Raw genomic sequence first — 18,001 nt, forward strand, 5'->3', positions numbered from 1 at the left:
CGCTTCAAGCCTAGGGCGGAAACATGAACGCGAGTAAACAAAATCCAAGAACGGATTAACGCTTTGCTACTATTGCAGACTGGTTCTCCGAACGCAGACTTTAAATGGATATCGCGGTACTTGTAGTTTTCGCTCTGTCCGTAACAGTTTGTGTAAGTCAGTCATTTGTAAGAGATGAAGTTCCAATCGGCGAAAAAACACCAAAGCACCGATTAGAACAAAATACACTTGCAAGTAAACCCATTTTTAAGAAGAAATACGAACCAACATGGGAATCTCTGGATAGCAGGCCGCTACCAGAATGGTATGATCAAGCAAAATTTGGTATCTTTATTCACTGGGGTGTGTTTTCTGTCCCAAGCTTCGTCAGCGAGTGGTTTTGGTGGTATTGGAAGGTAATAACATTAAATCATGGATTCGTTATACATTATATTAATCGTTTGAATTTAATTAAATTGGGCATGTAATACGTATATTATTAACACCTATAAACATTTACGTATGTTTATCTACAGACTATTGTAGTATATGACGTATAGCCTAAACAAATAAAGACAGTACAACTTTAATTTAGGAGACACGCCAGAAAAATGTTGTGGATTTCATGGAGAAAAACTACCCCCCTCATTTTACTTATGCTGATTTTGCAAAGGACTTTACTGCAGAACTGTATGACCCTGATCGGTGGGCAGATCTATTTAAAGGTGAATTATGGTTTAATACTTTACAACAAAGCGGGTGTTACATTGCATTAAGCTACACCAAGATTACCTTATGTAAGCTTTGAGTCTTAAAAACTAAATATAAGTTCTAATCTTTGCCATTGTTTTGCAGAAATGTAAATAAAAATTGGTTGTGCTATTTTTTTTATATATATATATATATATATATATATTTGTGTCACTTCAGAATCTGGTGCACAGTACGTTGTCCTAACCAGCAAGCACCATGAAGGTTACACCAACTGGCCTTCCAATGTTTCATGGAATTGGAACTCAATGGATGTTGGACCACATCGTGATTTAGTTGGAGATCTGGCAAACTCTATAAGGAATCGGACATACCTGAAATTTGGTCTCTATCACTCATTGTTTGAGTGGTTTAACCCACTGTACTTAGCGTAAGTGTAACATGCAACTTGTTTAAAAAATATGGGTAAATTTGTTTAAAAAAAACTTAAAGCAATTTGTTAAAAAAAAACATGTTTTTGTTAAAAAAACGATCTAAAGCAATTTGTTTTTAAAAAAAAACATGTTTTTATTTAAAAGAAAAAAAAATTAAACATTTTAAATAAACTACATTATTACAGGGACAAAGCATCTAATTTTACAACTCGGCGTTACGCAAGTGAAAAATCCATCCAGGAGCTATATGAGTTGGTTAATACATATAAACCTGACATAGTGTGGTCAGATGGTGACCCAGGACCTGTTGAATATTGGAACTCAACAGGATTTTTAGCTTGGCTCTACAATGATAGTCCTGTGAAAGTAAATATAGACAATCTTTTCCATACTTTTTACTTATGGCTTGTTTAACAACTGCTGTTTTGGTGTTCAGTTTCTTTTTTTGTTTTTGAAAATAATATAATCCTAATTAATCGTTTTCTAAGAGATAAACAAAATATTACGTTATGTAAATTTTGTTGATACATGGTAACTTGTAAGCTGGCACGAGGTGTATGAAACAGAACACTTATGTTATAACGACTGTCGTTTTCCAGCCACGCGAGGATAAAGTAAGTTACATTCAACTTATTTTTTCAATAGGATATGGTTGTGACCAATGATCGGTGGGGTGCTGGTTGTATGTGCAAACATGGTGGCTACTTCACATGCCAAGACAGGTACTTCTCCTACTTTAAATGAATACAACTTATTTAACTTTGTGTGGTAAAGCTATGGCAGCCGTTATAACACAAGTGTTCTGTTCCCTACACCTTGCCTTGGTGTCGCAGAAATCTAGTTCCCATCGGCTACTGCGTATGTGCAGATATGGAACATTTTTATCAGAAATCTATAAATCTCTCGGCTTACGAGTTTCCACATTTGCAGCTTTGTGGCTGATAAATTTAACATTTTTTGTATGACTAACATTTAAAAAACCTTTTTAAAAAGTGACAGCACAACGCCAAACTTTAATACCACTTGCCACAGTGCTTTTAATACTAGTCATTATGTTATTAGATACAGCCCTGGTGTGTTGCAACATCATAAATGGGAAAATTGCATGACCATTGATCGTTATTCATGGGGTTATAGAAGGAATGCAAACATACAAGACTTTCTTACAATAGAGGAGATTATTTCTGTAAGTTGTTTTGATTTTTTAATTTCTAGTATTGTACAATCTGTAAAAACATCAATTTAATAAATGTAAAGGTTATAGTAGGGTAATATTAATGTAGGTTATATTATTTCTGTTGTTTTGATTTTTTAGTATTTTATATAAGAAGCTGTAGAAACATCAATTTGATAAATTTAATGTTTTTATAAAATCGGTTAAATATGCTCTGACTAAAAAGTTTGGGCATCATGTATGGTAATTAATACTAAACGAGTAGGCTACCCTCAATTTTTGGTGCTCACATAGTTTATAAACATTATGATTTTATCAGGAATAAAATTTCCTTTTGCCGTAGAAAGTTTAGAAACAGATCAGTTGTTAAGTTTTTTGGCTAGTGTTTTAGTTGTTAATATTTTGTTAAAATGACTAAATAATGTTTCTGTAGCCATTTGCTTCAAAATTTTATTTTTCTGTAAAAAGTTTAGAAATTCCAGATACAGATCATTTGTTAAGACTTTAGACCAATGTTCTAATTGATAATAATTCTTCAGTTGTTAATAAAACTGTTGTTTTTATTTTTTATATCATTGGTTGTTAATGTGACTATGTATGTAACTTCTTTACACAATTGTTTTGTTTTATACACCTCGTGCCAGCTTAAGAGTTACCAAGTATGTTACTTTATGGGTGTTGTATTAATTAATGGTTAATATTCCCCTAGACATTTGCTTCTACCATCAGTTGTGGTGGGAACATGTTAATGAATGTAGGGCCAACCAAAGATGGTATGATTGCCCCTGTGTTTCAAGATAGACTGAGGGAGTTTGGAAGTTGGCTTAAAGTGAATGGTGAAGCTGTTTATTCAAGCAAACCTTGGAGGTCACAGAATGATTCTGTTACCCCAAACATCTGGTACACTGAAAAACCTGGGACTGTTTACACCTTCGTGCTTTCTTGGCCAAAATCTAATTGGATTGAGCTTGGCGAACCTGTTCCTGGAAATTCTACCAATGAAATAAGTTTGCTTGGCCATAAAGGATTACTAGAATGGTATATTAGAAATTCTTTACTTCATATTCGAATGCCAAATTTAAATCCCTCAGATTTGCCATGTAAGTGGGCATGGGTGTTAAGGCTTAGCGGGTTTGTTTGATTGGAGTTGTTGTTAACTTTAACTTGTAGAATAAGTTAACCTGAGTTTTTATATACTCAAGTATGCACAATTTATATATGTTAAAAAGTTATGTTCTGTAACAAATCCAGTTTGCAATATATGTTGAACTCTTGAGTATTTTCTAGAAACAACTTAATAAGAATTAGTCTTATTTTTTTAAAAGTAGCCTACTATATAATAGATTATGTTTACTTTCATTGTGTTTGCAAAAGTTCGTTTCTTTATACATATACATCATCTATATATTATATAACATCTTCAATTGTACAATATTTCTCAATAATTTGATCCAAGAAGTTTAAATATTAACTGCTTGTGCAACAGTCAATCTCTTTGCCGTTAAACACACATTTACGTTTGAAATGAATAAATGGTATTTTTAACATAAGGTGGGGAGACAACGACAATCGGTATTACACTTTTTTGTTTCAAAAACTTTGTGTCCGCTTACGGGTTACCGCGTATGTAACTTTGTTTTGAATTCACGCAGTTCAACCCACGTTACAATGGCTATTTGTACGCATCTTATTCGCCAATCATGTGATAATAAAACGTGTTCATTCATTACAGCTCTGCTCTCTCGTGTTTATCAAACTATATAGACCATTCAGTTATTTGCATTTAGGTTTGCAGCCGTCGGTAGACGCTTCGGTATATAATGTCATGTGAAAGTAAATTGAAGTCGGTGGGTGGATTTGGGCGCTACCAAAAGCTACTCACTCTGTATTAATGATTAGCAGTATTCCAAACGGTTATCTTATTATCTGTTGTGTTTGTTGGAATTACATCGTCTCACCGTTGTTCCAAGCATTGAATGTGAATTTATCTTGTATTTTATAGGTGTATTTTTGGGTGGGACATATACCTTCCTCCCATACCTCATAATGCTCATACTCTCTGTTTACATTCCGCCTTGTTTATATTATGGTTGCCTGAGATTTGCTACAGACCTCTCATCTGCCTGAAAGTTGTTCCGACATGTCAAGGTAAATATGCGAAAGTTCGCTGTTACATTGATAACATACGATTTAATATAATGCATCCCAGGATTTATTAGTTTGCATATAATCATAGCTCGTACTTTTGCTTACCAGTTACCAAGTATAGTAGGGTAGGGGGTAAGATGGGACACCTTTTAATTAATTTTTCTTGCCCCCTTTTTCGTAAACAAAGAACATTCAAGGAATTAATAAACCGTTTTCTCACGACTCGGAGCATTTATTAGATTCAACCGATGTATAGTTTTATTATCGGACTGAATATTATTGGACCTCAGACTATTTCGTTTTCCCAATTGCTGCAACTACAAATTGCATATACATATTTTTCGATTCTGTATACAAAGAAGGGTGGAGTAAGATGGGATACTTATACACATTTTGTTGGGTGGTAAATTCGCTTGCGTGTCGGAAGGAGCGAGGAGTCCGTTAAAAAGCAAAAGTAAAAGTGACGACTTCTTCATCCAAAATAAAAATCAAAATTGTTAAAATTTTACGACCGATCTTATATTGTAATAATTAGCGGACACAAGTGTCTGAAGCAGAACACCCATATAATAGCGATTGCCATTTTCCTACCACGCGAGAAAGCTGCACATTAATTTATTCGTTAATCCATAGTTGATGAGAATATTCTCATCAACTATGGTTAATCATTCATACACTCATTACAAAACTTTCTCATTACACTGCGACACACTGTTAATTTTGAGGTACCGGTTAAAACTATAACTTTGTTAAAGTTTAAGGTACCGGTACATTTAGCGCGTGAGTTAAGCTTTAGCACTTTCGACCACACAGTTTAATAAGGTTAATTATTAATGCTAATTATTTTAATACGTGCTTACTCATCAAAAGTTGGCTCTCTTGTCGGGACTTTAATTGTGATGTAGGCAAAGTTGTAAGACTGGTGGGACTAGTAAAAAGATCGTAAATGGTCGCTAAAGTTTCTTCTCTGTTTACTATATACTAGAATAACTTTGGTGTATACCCATGAATGTAGAATGTACAAAACAAACAAAAATGTGTCATGTGTGGACTAAAAACTGCTTAAAATGAGCATGAGGTATATCAAAGTTTAATTGTTTAAAAAATTTCATCTTATCAAGTTTTAGACAGAACCTATTGACCATTTATGGAAGTAAAGTATGTGTCAGTCAGTGTGTATCAGTTTGTGCTTGTTTAAAATAAAAAAATAAAGGTTTAATATTTTTAAGAAATATAATTCATTGGACATAGTACAAAACTATATTGTTTTCTTAGAGGCTATAGTATGCCCAATGCTTTAGCCTATAGTCAAAGTGTGCGCAATACGTTCATAAATTATTTATAATATTTTAAATGCTGTATGTTTAATTAATGTTGTTTGGTTGTTTTATTAAGCATGTCAGTGATAAATCTATGTTTAACATTTAAATTTTGTCACCCCAGCTTGTTTAGACATTTTTGTAAATTATTAAATGGCAAAATTAATGCTTTATTATGGACAACAAGAATAAGCCGCACCAAGTAAGGTTTAAAAGTTACATTGAATTAAACAAAACCCCAAATAAAAGCCTACATCCTGTGAATCGGCTCGCTCAAATTATGCACGCGAAAAATTCCAAGCCTCCAGTTTACAAAGTCGCTGAAGGAAATGACAATGATGTTATAAAAGAAAAAGAGAGTGAAGGGAAACTCATCTATATGGAATGTTCGGCTATGGATAAAACTGTTGTGGGATTTGGTAGAACAAAGAAAGATGCACGTTGCCGAGCAGCGGAAAACATGCTCGAAAAGCTGGAGTTTTACAAAACTAATAAAATAAATGAACCTAAAAAATCAAGCCTTAAATCGAGTAGTTTGTCATCAAGTTTACCAGTTGAAAGTGTTACTAAGGAAGATAATGTAAGTTAAAGTTAACTATGCGTATGCAAGTACAGCCTTTTTTGTTTGTGAGAAATCGTACCCATTACGAATTATTTTGCGTTGCGTATAGGGAAGCACATTACAGAATTTTCGAATCTATGAGATTCAAATCCTTTTGTATTCGAATCTAATTAAGGGATTCGGTACACGTCATCTTATACACTATATTAACAATTTTTGAAATTTAATAATTAAAAAAAAAATATTTTTGTGTTTGTGGGACTTTCGAGAGTAAACGTTTTACAACGTCTTTTCATAGCCTGCTATACGTTTCATGACGCAAAAACTACCCAATAGTACAATTTTTGATAATTTTACAGCTCATGATCCAACAAGGCTGCTATGAAAGAGTCAATAAACTGACTTATGTGGGTAAAATTATTTTTTCCTATAAATACAAGAAGATTCGAAATTCTAGATTCGGAATTCTAGATTCGAAATAAAGTATTCTAGGATATCCTAGAATACCTAATTATTCTGTAATGTGCATCCCTAGTTGCGTATCATTCAATAGTTTACCTTCCTAATTTAGGAAAATTTTGTAGATTCGGATGAAAAAGCTCATTTTGCAACTAAACTCATTTTTTTCAAACTGGTGTTGGCATTTTTAAAATAAACACATTTGTGTTTATTCTATGCACATTTTTGCGATATTATTTGATAGTTATTTGTTAACAAAATGGTTGTGCTATGTTTTTAATTCAAATTGTGTCTTATTTGTAAGGAATATCTTCTTTTACTTTTACCGTGAACTGATTATAAAAATATGCGTTTTGTTGTGCAATATGTTAAAAGGTGTTTTATGCTAAATCTGTTGTGTCTAACATACCCTATATGTTTAAACTTTTTAATGTAGCCTATTCAATGTCCAAAGTACTCAGTTTTAAAAATGTAATTTACGAATTATGATTTTCTTTCATTTGATCATTATTTTTAACTAACTTAACTACCATTTAGATCCATTGCTTTAAGTTTTACAACCATGTTAAACGTTACAAAATATAAATGCATTGGTTGACCATTGACAGATATAACATGGATACTTGTTCATTGGACATAAATTGAGCCTACTCTCTATGGATTAATTCAGATACAACAATATCAGGGTAGGTAATTCATTAAAACTTATAAATATTTAATTTACCTTCGCCATGGCACAGTGGTCAGTTTAACATGCCTATAACATAGAGAGTATGGTTCAAGGCTTAATGCTGTTACCATTGTGTGAGTATTAAGTTTGTATCCTTGCACAAGATACTTAACAGCAATTTCTCCAATCCAGTCTGGATTGTAAAATGTCTGCCATATATTTCAAAAAATAAATAATCAGTAATTACCCCAAAGTTGTGTATGAAACAGTCTCTTACTCTCTTGTTAATGTTAACTTATAACAACTGTCCTTGCCGTGCCACGAGAATAATACAAGTAAAATTTATATAGGCCCTTTATATATTATGTGCCTGTACAGTTTTATACACAAAAAGTATGTCATGTCATGATGTGTTAATCAGTATTAGCAATTGCATCGTTATTTTAGTTATTTTACTTATGTATTTCAGTTAACATGGTTCAACTATGGATTGTTTTTCGTACTTTGATTCTTGCACTGATCAACGTGTTGGCATTAGTGGGAAATTTTTTAGTTTGTTTTACTTTATACAGGTAAGAGCTTGGAACTAAAAATGTTAAGCTACCTGTTAGATTCAAATTACTTTCAAACCAAAGGTGGAAAAGATAGCTAATTTGTCGATTTACAGCATAGCATTAAACTTATGCCGTAGCTGGTATAATACAGGTCATAATCAGTAGGGTAAGAGTCCTCTATTTTTTTGTAAAAAAAGCATGGAACTTTTTCTCAGAAAATAATGTATCAAAAAGGAGAGTTGCACCTTTGTTTGTGAATTAGGGTTTTGGGTTAGTGACCATTCACGCACCCCCTTAAAAAGCTTTTCCGGGAAATTGAAGCCTTATTTATTTTTATAGATTGAAACCCCCTTGTTTTTTCAAGCAGCGCCACTTAATTGACTGTCATACATATAATAAATAAATTAATTTTCTCATAGACGTCAGTTTTTGCTCACACCAAGCAATAAATTGGTCTTCAGTTTAACATGTTCAAACTTGGCTTTTTCTACTTTTGTCCTTCCATTTGCTGTGGCAAGCAGCTTCCTACAAAAATGGCCGCTTGGAAGTTTATGGTGCTCCGTTGCAGGATATTTTTCTTTGACAATTTTCAGCTCGAGCATGTTTACACTTTCAGCAATCTCATATGATAGGTATGAGTTTGTTTTTACTATTTAAATATAGTATAGGAATACAAATTTTTTTTATTAAATAAATATATATATATATGGGAAAAGTAATGAGCTTGGTATAACTACCCTAGATCACGATCACTGTATATGAGATTAGGAGAACTACTATACAGGAAACTTTAATGTGAGAGATACAATATACACGGGTGTTCTGTTTTATACACCTGGTGCCAGCTTACAAGTTACCATGTAAGTTACAGTTTCAGTATGGCTGTCAATTTGGATCACTATTAGTGACCACTGAGTTGGAGCAATTACCATTAAGTGTCCTGCCCAAAGACACACACACCCAAAATGGTAGCAATGACAAGCTTTGAACCCAATACCCCTGGGTTAGCGGCAGCAACAACCACTTTGCCACGGCGCCGATTTAATCAGCTAGTTCTCTTATTCCCAGATACTGTGCCATAGTTCACCCCTTGAAATATCCCTCCCGAATCACGAGTTACCGTGCTACATTCATTATCATATTATGCTGGCTTGTATCTGGATCATGTTCACTACCCCCACTATTCGGTACCTGGTCATCTTATGAGTTTACAATCGCAAAACTCAGTTGTTTGCCAGCATGGAGCAGCAACCATGGCTTCAGCATGTTCTGGGTAACAAAATTACATTATTTTCTTGATTTTAAATTTTGTGGCATTTTTTAAGATTTTAACAGCTTTAGGTCACTTTAAATTCACTTTAAACATTATCAATTATCATTCTAGTGTAATCTGTATTAGGTCAGGTTTTTCTCATGACATTGGGCATACTTAAACACTGTTACAGTATTTTTTTGATCTAGTGGTATTTTTTCAAGAATTAAACTTCTTAAAGAAATATATTTGGTTAAGCTGTAATTTTTTGTTTAACCAAATAATGTTGGTAAAACTTTGATTATCGACACGCTGATCTTTTTTTAAAGGCAAGGAAAGTTACTTAGGCATGCGGATAGTATAATTTGACAACTATAGTAACTGGTACACTGCATTTCTGATAAAAAGACTTACATAATTTTTGTATTTTCACTTCATAAAGTAGTTTTATCTCCAAAACATTATTAAATTCTCAACTAAAGTAAACCAGATTATAACATTTTAGAAATAAAGTTTTTTAATTGTATTTTAAATTAAAACTATTTTCAGTTGATTTTATGCTGTCTCCTGCCTTACTGCGTGATGATTGGTTGCTATTGCCGCATATTTTATGTGGCACAGAAGAAAGCAAGTGGAATAGGGATCAGTCAACAAATTATAGATTCCCAGTAAGTACTTTATATGTATATATATGGCCATATGGGAAAAATATGTGTTATAATTATTAATTATTCATTTTTCACGTATCTTATGTTACCGACAAGGTGTCACGTTAGTTGAAATTAAAAAAAAAATTATGAATGACATTGTTATATTTTAACAATTAACATCACACAGTAAAAACTCAACACACATATATATATATATATATAAAGTTATTAAAAAAAAGTGGAAATTTTTTTACTCTTGACTATGATATTGCATCTTTAAAAATGGGCATGCAGAAAATTGCCATGGTTAATAGGTGAAAGAACTGTTAATGCCCCTAAAACACCAATACAATTTTTTTCAAACTCAAGTATATTATCCTAAACCCAATATTTCTCATTAGAATCAATATACTTGAATGTGATGATGAAACCCATGTTAAGCCTGGCATTACTTCATCGGACGTTCATAAGATACCTCCCCATGTGCCAGGTATCAACTGCATTATTCATTGCATTTTGTATCATGTATTTATTTTACTTTCATTAGTGTAGATTCTGTTTTATTAAGTGAACAATGATCAAATTATTGAGAATAACTGCTAAAAATAATAAACATTGTTGAAAAACTTGAATACAGTATTTTATTCGCCAGTTTTACTCAAGTAGTTTTTACTCCTAGGGTGTTTTTAAAGAATGTTGTTTTGCTGCTTATCTTCACTGTTTGGATTAATTTGCTCTTATTTCTTGTGTTAACAATTTTGTGATGTAAATATTATTAGAAAACTTAGTGTCTTAGGCAAGACACAAAACAACAATTGTTCTAACCTGGTGCTTACTAATGGGTTGTCTAAATTGTCAGTCAGTTTCTGGCCGTGTGAGGATAAAGCAAGCTACATTCATTTTTTTTTCTCAAAGTGACATACTTAGTAACTCGTAAGCTGACATGTGTTGTATAAAACAGAACACCTGTGTTATACAACTGTCATTTTTCTGCCACGCCAGGATAAACCAAGTTACATCCATTCATGATGTATGGGGCCCTTACATTAACTCATGTTGTTTAGGTGCATTTGCTGTAAACGTAGCATTATCAAACATGGAGGATTCCGGGATCGTCACAAGTTTTATCACAAAAGATGTTGAACAACTCCCGCACCCAAACCAAGTCCTGGTAAGATCTCGTTGAATAATTTATACAGGTGATGTATTTTGCGACCATTTGCTATATTAATAAACCATCCAATTTTAGCTTTTGAAATATTGCTTGCTAGCCAATTTTGAAACAAATTTAATATGTGTCTTAGATAATTTGGAAAGTAATAATTTAATATAATCTTTATACCCCCATTGTCAATACTGTAATCGAACTACTATTTTTACAAATATTTTCTTTGGTTAATGGATAGTAGGTAGTAGATACGATACTGAAAATTTAATTTGGCAATATTTTGTTTTCTTATTATGTGTTACAAATAGTATGGATTTCGGCAATGGCAGTTTTAAAACGTTAAATAAAAACAGTTTAAATTTTTAACTGTTTTTATAACAATCTTTAATGTAGTATTATATATACCATTGAATGTGTTATAACAGCATAGGCGTCTACATGTATCAGATATTCAGATATAGGTGCCAAACTATTTTTTTACCCCATTGGTTGTAATTTTTACCGATCAATGTAGTGTACAAACTCAAGGGTAGGCCTGACCACCCTGCCACCCCAGGTTCGTGCTTATATAGGTAATTCCAGCCACGCGAGGATAAAGTAAGTTACATTCATTCATTCACTCCTATCACCACAACAGGAAAATGCAGCAGAGATAAACATGCAAGAAATGAACACAAATCGCCACGATGAAGTATTAAAAGATCCTCCTATTAACGATTCCTTGAACAACAATACGGATATTATAAAAGATGCTCATCTATCTGCTTCCCTGATCCTTGGATCTTCTCATAAATCCTTTAATGATCATCAGGAACCTGCAACCTCTGCATCGCATCAGGATAATTCTTCCGCTTTCTTTAATAACAAAATTGGCTCCATCAATGAAACAGTTAAAAGCAAAAGTTACAGAAACAAAGAAAGTTTCAGGAACCGGCAAGAAGCATGGCAACGTTCTATAGACACCACAACATCAAGTAAGATGTTACATTTTTAGGGAAATAAGCCAATTCATGCCAATATCTCATGTCTCATTATGTGACCTCGCCTTTATAAAATAAAGTAGAATATGCTACTTAAAATATATTAAGCATTTCCCGGGTTTTAGGATACTAGGCCAATTCTTGCCAATATCTCATTTCCCATTATGCGTTATGCTTACGGACCTCGCCCATATAAAGTAAAGTAGAATACTTAAATTATATTAAGCATTTTCTGGGTTTTAGGGATTAGGGTAATAGGCCAGTTCTGGCCTGACTTGCAGTCATAATTATGACGTGTCTTGCTGTAGGACTCACCCACACTGAATAGAATATTAGAATATACTTTGTCCGTTAATATATTTTTATTTCTTTAGTAAATTCTGTTGACAAAGAACTTTTTATCAATTTTTAAATGAGATAAGACGTATAAGTTTTATTTTTGGGTTGATCTTTTGATTAGCTGCTCTTACTCAGTATGCAGCTTAAAAGTTTTTTCTAGCCTGTTCAGTGTTTTGTAATCAATAATTTTCATGTTTATTGTCACGCATACACAATGGCAGTTTCATGTATTAAACTAATTATTAGGAAACATAGACAATTTTGTGGTAACTAAAAGCATTGACATTTTCAAAGGATTGTTTACTATGGTTTTAGACTATAGTTGATTAATTCGGTTTGGTACTATGTTTTATAAAATATCTTCTAAATGGAATATTTTCCAGTTCAGTAATAATTTGAGATAATGTATGGTATGGGTGTAGATGCTTGTTGTAGTCGTTTATTTAATTGAGACATCATTCTGTTCTAGTAGTGTATTTATCTTTAATGCAAAAATGTGTAGGTTTAACAGAAGTGATCTGTTTCATACACTTCGTTTCATACAGGCTGCTAATAAGTTATGTGGTACCATGGGGTAAGATGAGATACCTTAAGCACATTATATCCAAATATATTGGTCATGTTTTTTAAACAATTAACAATGGTCTATGGAAGTCATGAGGATACTGTTTTAAAATTCTTTAAATGTTCTTTGTTTACTAAAAAATGTGACGAGAAAGTACAGTAAGATCGTGTCCCATATTTTATATGTAACTTTGTAGATTGTAGGTGATACTCCATGCATCCAGGGGCGCAACCAGGGGGGCTGTTTTGCTGTCATGACAGCCCCCTTTTCCGTAGACACGCACGCAGCCAGAAAGTGCTAAGACGCACACACACGAGCGTTGCATTTAATATTACATTCGTTCGCTTAAAATTGGAATAACTTTTCGTTCAATTGTTACGTCACTTGTCCTATTCTAACGTAACTATTAATTATGACGTTTCATAATATAACAATCTGGAGGAATGTGCTAACTGCACAACCAACCACGAGATCGAAACATCGTGTATGAGCGTCACATTTTTACGCTCTGCGCCGGCGTAGGAAATAAAGGAAGACGCATGTGGTAGCATACATTCAACACTTAACAAACGAAGCAATCGTTGTGAATTTATTCTCGTGAAAAGTGACGTAATAAAACTCTGGTTCTCGTGCGGTGCCATCAAACGATGTTTTTTGGCCTTTGTCCAAGCTCGACCGGGACGATACTTTATAATATTATATTACAATTTGTGTTGGTTCCAATTTACTGATAGCGTCGCTCCTCGCACTTATATTTGCACCAATTAAAATGCATAATAATCGCGGTTTATCAGCATTTAAATCAGTGGTTACCAAACTTTATCTACTCGCGTACCACTTTTTGGTTCAACCAGCGTTCTCAAACCACCTACATACTAAACTACTAAAGGCTCGTGAACAACTCATTTTAAATAGTGAAATTAAAAACCGCACGCACACCTATTTTTTCCGCGGGCATGAACTTGGTACTGCCTTTCTCAAAGTTGAAAATAAAAGTAATTTGCCTATTAAACAGGGCAACAGGCGCGGTAATAAACAACCTAAATATGTTCCAGAAGTAGCACTGCTGTATATTTACGATGTTTTCCTCAGCCAAGCAGCATAATTATTACGAAACAGTAGGGATTCACACGTGGATTCATCGCGTCATAATAGCGATTGTTTGACCTGGGAATTGATTACGTCATAATAGCAGTTCACACGTTGATTATTTGCGTCATATTAGCGATTGTCCCCTTGATTATTTAGCCTGCAGGTGCTTGAAAACAGGTTGAATATTTGCCTTTTCATGCGCATAAGTAAAGATAGGCTTGCAAAAATATTCTGTACACGCGTAAAACAACGCCTAGGTTTAAAAAGTTAGGAACACCGGTGTAGGGAATATAGCATGGAATGTCACGCTCTACGTAATTTATGTGGATTAAAATAATGCTCACGACAATCACTAAAAGATCATTTGCGATCGTTTGGTGTGAACTTAATAAGGTGCTCGCGTACCACCTGGGAGGCCTTCGCGTACCATAGTTTGGGAAGCACTGATTTAAACTAATCATCAGAAACAGAAATCATACAAAAACTACAGATCGTATGGGAGCAAATAAAACACGATTGTTTACCAACAATCTCGTTTGTGATGGAACAATCGTAATGGTTTATCAAAGGTATTCTGACGTAAATAATCGTTACATTAACATGCATAAATCTGCAACAATGTTTCCTCTGTTTATATTAATTTAGATACGTCTTTTTAATAATGTAGTGTTAGTTTTAATTTACCGCGTAAAATAGAATATATATTCCTGTGCACAACCAATAAAGGGAGTGTTTTATCGCGTCAGAGATAAACGTGGACTAGACGTAAATATGACAGCCCCCTTTTGAACGCGCTGGTTGCGCCACTGCATGCATCTAATGCTTATATCTTCCTTCAGATAACACACATGGTGGTTCATCATTCACACATCATACTACAAGTGCTAGAAAGTCACTTTTATTCAATTATTCACATTACTATGCTAATCAAAAAAAAGTGAGTTGAATTTACTGTATTTAATATATATAAAACCTTTTTTCGGCTACTACAAATGAAAAACGAAATGAAACCTAACAAATTCGTTAAAACATATTGCGAAACAGTGAAACTTACTGTAAAAGTCATTGTTTTTGCTCGCTTTTTGAAACAAAATGGCGGCAGTTGGACTACTCAATGTTTCTATGACTGTTTATTACAAGCTTAGTTCAGTTTTAAAAATATATTTTTTAATTATAATACAGACACTGTGCACAATATTCTTTGTTGTTGGGGTGCTTCTGTTCACAATTGGTCCCTTCATTATAACTTCGTTGTTGGAAACATTCCTACCTGTAAAATATATCAACGACACAAGTCTTACCACAAACCAGTCTTCACTGAAGCATGAAACATCTATACCTGAATGGTGGCTTTCTGTGGTTGCTTGTCTCATGTATCTAAAGTAAGTTTTTCTATCAAACAAATTGGTACATAAGCGGTAAACTTTTTAAAATGCAGAGACGACAAAGATAGTAAGACTTAGACACAATATCATGCAGAAGTTAGTAGAACAAAACTAATTTATAAGTTCCTAATGTTGACTGAATAATGCATCAGAAAAAAATTCGGGGGTTGGCCTGCCTACCCTGCCACCCTAGGTTTGGCCCTAAGAATTGGTCTACTTCTTCAATGTACAGTTTGTCTTTACAGTGTTTAACTGAATAAAAGTTCTTACTTTTTCTTGTTTTAGACTTTGATTTTCTTAACAAATATTTATTTAAAATAATTGTTTTTAACTTATCCGGTCCATAAAAGGGTCTGTTATTTTTTAAAGTTTTACATACTAGATGAGCCAAAAAAAAAATTAAACTTTGCCTTGTAGCAGAAGTAACAAAAAATGTGTATTTATTTGGCTTGTAACCTAAATATTCTTATTTAAACAGTTGTGCTCACTACCCTGTTATATATGGAGCATGGAATCGAACTGTTAGAAAAGAAATGAAATCTTTGATTTTTGGGACTTCCAGAGGACCAAAGACAAAAAGAACAAGGATTTTGAGTTTGTCTACTCATTTTAAAGGTTTTAGTTTTGCACATTAGGCGTACTGTTTATGTAATTTTTAACCAAATTTGAGGTGACAATCATATATATATACTCATAGTCGTCAAACATAGAGATAGACATCTAGAAACACCCAACAGTTAATATCGGAATATGAGTCTACAAAAAAAACTTACAATCAATGCTTTTTTGCATTGTGGTATGTCATTTGAATGTAAGTTTAACAGTGGGCTGAACAGAAAAAAACGACATAAATCTATGATCCCACCTCTGTTTCAAAATGTCACTTCAGACAACCTAACCATTTGCCTATGGTTCTGCTCCTGCAGCTATATTTCCATGTAAATTATAGATTTGGGATTATCACCGCGACTCACTGCTGCCATAATGGAAGAATCGGCCGCTGTGGCCACTATTGTTCGTCCGATGCAAATTGAACGAAAGACATCTGTTAAAAATAAAAAAAAATGGTTAAGAACTAAGAAAGAAGTGAACTGCACAAAATCCAATGTTTCCGAGGTCAAAAGCGAAGATTGTTTAACTTTTCAAAACCAAAACACCACATCTCTGGTGGTTCCTTCAATTAGAACAACCAACAATGAAAATAACAATTCAAACCAATTAAGAGAGCGTGAAAAACCTGGCTCCAACCCCATTCAAATAAACAGAAGCGAAATAACCGACAATGAGATCCTCTCGTCTTTTTTGCTTTTTTCTCCTCCAGAACTTGGTCCAGGAGTTCAATATAAAGGCTGTGAAAGAGAAAATAAAAATTCTGCTCTGTCAAATAATCAGATTTTTGCTAGTGAAAATATGCCTGACAGGATGGCCATAGATTCAAGGGCGAGTAGTCTTTATGTAAGTGACAATGATGCTGCTACCATTAACCTTAGTTCAGATGAGGAAGAAGGAATCGAACTTCAAAATATGGCAATAGAAAAACAAGACCTAGATCAAAATTTGGGGTTGAGGAAACGAGAATTGCATCAAAATATTGCATCAAAAAAGCTAATTCATTTAAAACCAGATGGTCCGATTAGAATTAAACGATGGAAAAAGCCTCAAATGGTTGATTACTTTGCGCAGACAATGGCTTATGATTTAATAGAAGATGTGAGAAAATAGAAAGAAATATTATCTTTTCGCTCCCAGTTTCATGCTATGTCATTTAAATATAGTACTGTGGGATGGAACACCTTTAGCACATAATACCCAAATATCTTGTGTTTTAAACAATTAACAACGGTCTATAGGAGTCGTGAGGAACAAAAAATAGAGTGAAAAGATGTTTGTCTTTCCCCACAGTACTATATATGTTTACTTGCCGTATATTAATGATACATCAGTTAATATTTTATAATTAAATTTTATCAATAACATATTATCTGAATGTATCATTAATTTTATTTTATTTAACATTTTATGCAATGTACCAATACCAAATTTTCATGATTAAAACAATCATAAAGATATTGATATATATCATATATATATCAATATCACACTATATTTTATTGATTATAATCATTCGTAAAAGTAATTATACACTAGATAGGAAAATATTTCATTCATAAAATTAATATAAATTAAATAACATTTTTATGGCCAAGTTCAATCATAGTTTCAAGTTCTTAATTTTCTTGTTACCTTTAATGTTTTAAATGAATTTACCTTCAATACCCTGCCATACCAAGACACTGTATGTAGATAGTGACATGCCATGTTTTTTATTCATGCATTTGTTGTATTTAAATTTTGTATATTTTGGGCCAGATATAAGTGTAAAACTGGGCTGCTAACGCATATTAAATTTTGCCTGTTTTAAAACTGGGGTGCCGTGCTACCTCAGTACAGTGACGTTATGATTGCAGTATGATGATTGCCCTTAAAGTGACGCTTATGTTTCTACTTTAAAATTGATTGCAGTATCTGGTACTATTGGTTCCCATGCGCTCCTTGTTAT

General features: G+C 33.3%; 3 protein-coding genes across 4 annotated transcripts; all 3 read left to right on the forward strand.

The window, feature by feature from the left end:
• Window positions 1-6: 6 nt before the first annotated feature.
• Window positions 7-4,029, forward strand: LOC149743308 (alpha-L-fucosidase-like). The gene is made up of 7 exons (XM_089875604.1): window positions 7-395; window positions 575-704; window positions 910-1,120; window positions 1,310-1,490; window positions 1,770-1,846; window positions 2,187-2,310; window positions 3,008-4,029. The coding sequence occupies exons 1-7, from the start codon at window positions 105-107 to the stop codon at window positions 3,437-3,439; spliced, it is 1,446 nt and encodes a 481-aa protein (XP_089731730.1). The 5' UTR covers window positions 7-104; the 3' UTR covers window positions 3,440-4,029.
• A 1,823-nt stretch (window positions 4,030-5,852) lies between these two features.
• On the forward strand, window positions 5,853-7,046 carry LOC149743309 (uncharacterized). The gene is made up of 2 exons (XM_089875698.1): window positions 5,853-6,425; window positions 6,862-7,046. The coding sequence occupies exon 1, from the start codon at window positions 5,941-5,943 to the stop codon at window positions 6,352-6,354; it is 414 nt and encodes a 137-aa protein (XP_089731824.1). The 5' UTR covers window positions 5,853-5,940; the 3' UTR covers window positions 6,355-6,425; window positions 6,862-7,046.
• A 284-nt stretch (window positions 7,047-7,330) lies between these two features.
• On the forward strand, window positions 7,331-17,304 carry LOC149743310 (uncharacterized). 2 transcript variants are annotated; one of them, XM_089875516.1, is made up of 12 exons: window positions 7,331-7,472; window positions 7,926-8,028; window positions 8,430-8,642; window positions 9,079-9,283; window positions 9,812-9,930; window positions 10,314-10,402; window positions 10,977-11,083; window positions 11,718-12,054; window positions 14,896-14,993; window positions 15,239-15,438; window positions 15,920-16,056; window positions 16,391-17,304. In XM_089875516.1, the coding sequence occupies exons 2-12, from the start codon at window positions 7,931-7,933 to the stop codon at window positions 17,161-17,163; spliced, it is 2,376 nt and encodes a 791-aa protein (XP_089731642.1). In that variant the 5' UTR covers window positions 7,331-7,472; window positions 7,926-7,930; the 3' UTR covers window positions 17,164-17,304. The 2 variants fall into 2 exon arrangements, with proteins under 2 accessions (XP_089731642.1, XP_089731640.1); XM_089875514.1 differs by having other exon boundaries at window positions 7,340-7,476.
• The last annotated feature ends 697 nt before the right edge of the window (window positions 17,305-18,001 follow it).

Source organism: Ciona robusta, chromosome 1 (assembly GCF_009617815.1).
Source record: "Ciona robusta chromosome 1, ASM961781v2".
NCBI lineage: Eukaryota > Metazoa > Chordata > Ascidiacea > Phlebobranchia > Cionidae > Ciona > Ciona robusta.